Source organism: Cornus florida, unplaced genomic scaffold (genome assembly GCF_030987335.1).
Source record: "Cornus florida cultivar Cherokee Brave unplaced genomic scaffold, ASM3098733v1 CherokeeBrave_3.0.0_Hap2_Chr10, whole genome shotgun sequence".
Lineage (NCBI taxonomy): Eukaryota > Viridiplantae > Streptophyta > Magnoliopsida > Cornales > Cornaceae > Cornus > Cornus florida.
Genome location: NW_026775580.1, coordinates 90,556,646 through 90,560,502, shown reverse-complemented (window position 1 = coordinate 90,560,502; position 3,857 = coordinate 90,556,646). Strand labels below are relative to the sequence as shown.

At 42.3% G+C, this 3,857-nt stretch overlaps 1 protein-coding gene across 1 annotated transcript; it reads right to left on the bottom strand.

Annotated features, from left to right (window-relative positions):
• Window positions 1-503: 503 nt before the first annotated feature.
• LOC132278117 (receptor-like protein kinase HSL1) lies at window positions 504-3,656 on the bottom strand. Its single transcript, XM_059779937.1, has 2 exons — window positions 974-3,656; window positions 504-823 (listed from the first exon to the last, which is right to left on the bottom strand). The coding sequence occupies exons 1-2, from the start codon at window positions 3,606-3,608 to the stop codon at window positions 504-506; spliced, it is 2,955 nt and encodes a 984-aa protein (XP_059635920.1). The 5' UTR covers window positions 3,609-3,656.
• Window positions 3,657-3,857: the final 201 nt, after the last annotated feature.

Sequence of the window (3,857 nt, the reverse complement as noted above, 5' to 3'; positions counted from 1 at the left end):
CCACTCTCAAAAGAAAAGTTTCCGAGTTGGCAGTTTTTCTTAGGACACATTTAGGTTCAGGTTCTCATTGCATCATTAAAACATAGTCTTATAAGTCCAAGAACATTGACCTAGTGAGTACTCGTCAAATTTTCATTAATGTTTTTCAGTACATCAAAGTGCATTTTTCTTCAGTACTTTCGGAATTATTTTAAAAATTTTCAAGGTTAATACATGTCCGTACATGTCAAAATGTTCAAAACACACAATTTATTTATTTATTTATTTTTTTTCCAAAATAAAATTAAATCCAAATTGAGACAGGGATCTAGATCAAAACACCGTGCCTGTACTGCAAACAAAACCTGGTTCCCAAAAGAAAAAGTTACTCTTCTAATTACATATAATCACACGTCGTCTATTATTTTTCATTTAAAACAGAGGAAATAACAGTCTTGAAGTTACAATTCGTACATATAAAGTTGTTCATCCCGATGGAAAAAAGAAATACTCCAAAAAAAAAATTATTCATCCTGAACATTCATACCTTGGAGAGTTTGCAGAACCCTGTCCATGGCGGGCCTATTGGAAGGAACCTGGTCAGTGCAATCGATCCCTAGCTTGAACACATCCGTCATTTCGTCCAAGTAACAAGCTTCTTTAATTTTCACATCCAATGCATCTTCTATGGGTTTGCCGTCGCGCATGTGAAGATGTGCCCATGCGGCTAGGCCAGCATATTCGCCTCCATCAGGGGCTTTCCTCCCAGTAGCCAATTCCAGAAGCACCACCCCGTAGCCAAACACATCAATCTTCTCGTTGGCTCTTTTGGTTTCAAAATACTCTGAAATCCATAGTCAATTAAAACCAAGAGATGAGCTTTGTATATAGTCTTGTTTTACTCTGAATTTTTTTATGGAACAACTAATATGGAACATCTTAAATAAAAAGATAAACAAGTAATATGAAATAGAGAGCACTATATATCACTAACCTGGAGCAATGTACCCAAATGAGCCAGCCACAAATGACATTGTCTTTGTCTCGGCGTGCTTTGTCATGGCCAAGCCAAAATCTGCTATTTTGGCATTGAATTTGGTATCTAACAAGATGTTGCTTGACTTCATGTCGCGATGGACAATAGGTCGTGAGCAGTCATGGTGCATGTAGCACAGCCCCCGGGCTGCTCCAACTGCAATCTTGAACCTTGTGGGCCAGTCCAGTACACCACGATGGACTGAAGAACCTGATACACTTGGCTGCCTCTTGCTTTCATGGAGCCATTCATACAAACTACCATTTTCCAGATATTCGTAAACAAGAAGTTTCGAGGCCTCATTTGACATATAGCACCACAATTTCACAATGTTGGAGTGGTGAATTCTGCCTAGTATTTCTGCTTCTGCAAGGAATTGGTTCACGATATTCCGGTCCGAATTTCTGTTGTTCCAAATCCTCTTAACAGCAAGGGGTGAGCCATTTACAGCAACACGGTACACTTCCCCCGAACCACCCCTTCCTATAATGTTATCTTCACTCAAGCAGGACAAAATTTCCAACTCTGTGAAGTTCAACTTCTGAAATGAAGAAACGGTCCACTTCAAATCCGATCCAACATTTCTCTTTGGTCGATTTTTGATCAGATGGAATGCAAACATAATAGCTAACACGAACAGAGCTATTGCTATTGGTACAAAGATAGCCAAAAGCAGGAAGAATAAATTTCTAGATTTTCGGTTGCTGGATGAGCAAACATCAAGACCTAGTAATGGGTTAGTTGCACAAAGACCAGGATTGTCTAGGAAGCTGCTATTGAAAACTGCATTCTCATATTCAACAGGGATTCTCCCAGTGAGACTATTCGAAGAGAGGTTGAGTGAATTTAGCCTTAAAAGACCAATTTCAGGTGGAATTTGACCCGACAATTCGTTTTCCGACAAGTCCAAATGAGTAAGGGCAGGCAAAAAACCAATAGCAGCTGGAATTTGCCCAGATAGTCTGTTTCCGCTCAGATTTAAAGTCGTTAGTGAATTCCATGACTTTATTTTTAAAGGCAAATTCCCAGAAAAGTGATTCCTATCAAGCAAAAGGGTGGTCAAAAGGGGGAGAGATGTTAACTCTTGTGGAATTGTACCGTTAAAGAGGTTGTTGCTTGCATCGAACACCATCAAATTCCTCCACGATGAAATCCCATTCCACGGAATTTCACCCGAAAACAGGTTGTTACTGATCTCAAGCAGCAGTAAGTTTGTTGCCAATTTCACAGGAAGATGACCGGTGAACATATTGTCGCTTATCATCAAAGTTGTCAAATTGAATGATGTCCACAAACCTGCCGGAATGTTGCCGGAAAGTCGATTACCATGCACCCTAACAGATAACAAGCTGCTGCAATTCCCAAGTGAACTTGGCAATTCACCGGTCAGATAGTTGTCCGATGCTGTGACACGTATCAACACTCCATTAGCGCATAAATTCTCAGGCAGTCGGCCTATAAACCCATTGGATGCCACTTGAAATTCTCTGAGCATTGAGTATATCCCAAAATCCGGTGGCAATTCCCCTGACAGATAGTTACTGAAGCACTGAATAACTTGCAACGCCGGAAGGCGGCCAATGCTCTCTGGGACTTCGCCGGAAAGTTGATTGGAAAACAGAGCCAAACCTTGCAGCTTTGTCAGTTTTCCGAAATCATCTGGTATTGTCCCTATCAATTCATTCTCTGATAAATCGATCATATCCAAGTTCAAAGCTTCAACTGATCTGGGAATTTCACCAGACAATTTGTTTCTTTGAAGATGCAGAGTAGTCAAATTCCTTAACAAAAACAGACCACTAGGAATGTTACCTGTCAACTGGTTTGCCGACAAGTCCAAGAGCTTTAAGGCCGTAGAATTCCCAATTGTCTCTGGGATTTTTCCGATCAAATTCGCCGTCGACAGCCACAAACTTTTGAGTTTCTTCAACTCCGTAAAACTCGAAGGTATCATCGATGGTGAAAACTCGTTGAATGCCATCCATAGCGATTCAAGATTTGACAAGTTCCCAATTTCTTGCGGGAACGTGCCGTTAAACTCATTCAGGTGAATCTGAAGAGTCCTGAGCTCGGACAACCGCCCAATTGAGGCGGGAATGTCGCCGTTGAAGTTGTTGTAGGCGAGGTTGAGGTCCCGGAGCCGAGAGGATAACCGGTTGACATCACCGGGAATTGGGCCGACGAAACGGTTAAGCGAAAGGTCAAGTGTTTGAAGCTTGGAACAGTTGTAGAGGACGGTAGGGAATAGTCCGGGGATGTTATTATTTTGAAGATCGAGAAGGGTCAAGCTTTGGAGGTCGCAAATGAATGGTGGGATTGTTCCGGTGATGTTTTTGTCAAGGAGTGAGAGTCCGGTCACCGAGCCACCGGCGCAGGCGATCTCAGGCCAGGTACAGTGTATTGAGGTTGTGTTTGTTGGTGATGATGAGGTCCAGTGTTTGATGGAGGGTGGATTGGACCAGTGTTGTTTCAGCTTCAGTAGGATTGCTTGCTCTGGATCCATGGTGGTTTGTGAGTTTCCATGGAATTGCAGGTTGAAAATGAGGAGAGAGAGTATGATTTGGAGAAATGTTGGCCGGGAAATTTTCGACATTTTGAGAGGTTGGTGTTGGGTTTTGGGCGGAGCAACTATTTGGTAGAGAATTTGTTGGGGCTATGTCAAAATTTTGTAGTGTGTGTATATATATATGTTTGTGTGCGCGCGTGTGTGGGGCCGTAGGGGGTTGTTGAGAGAGTGGGTGGGGAGGGGGGGGGGGGGGGGGGGGGGGTGTTTGGTAGATGAAGGTTTAATTTCAAACATAGATATATATAAATAAATAAACTATAGACTACGATAGGAGAA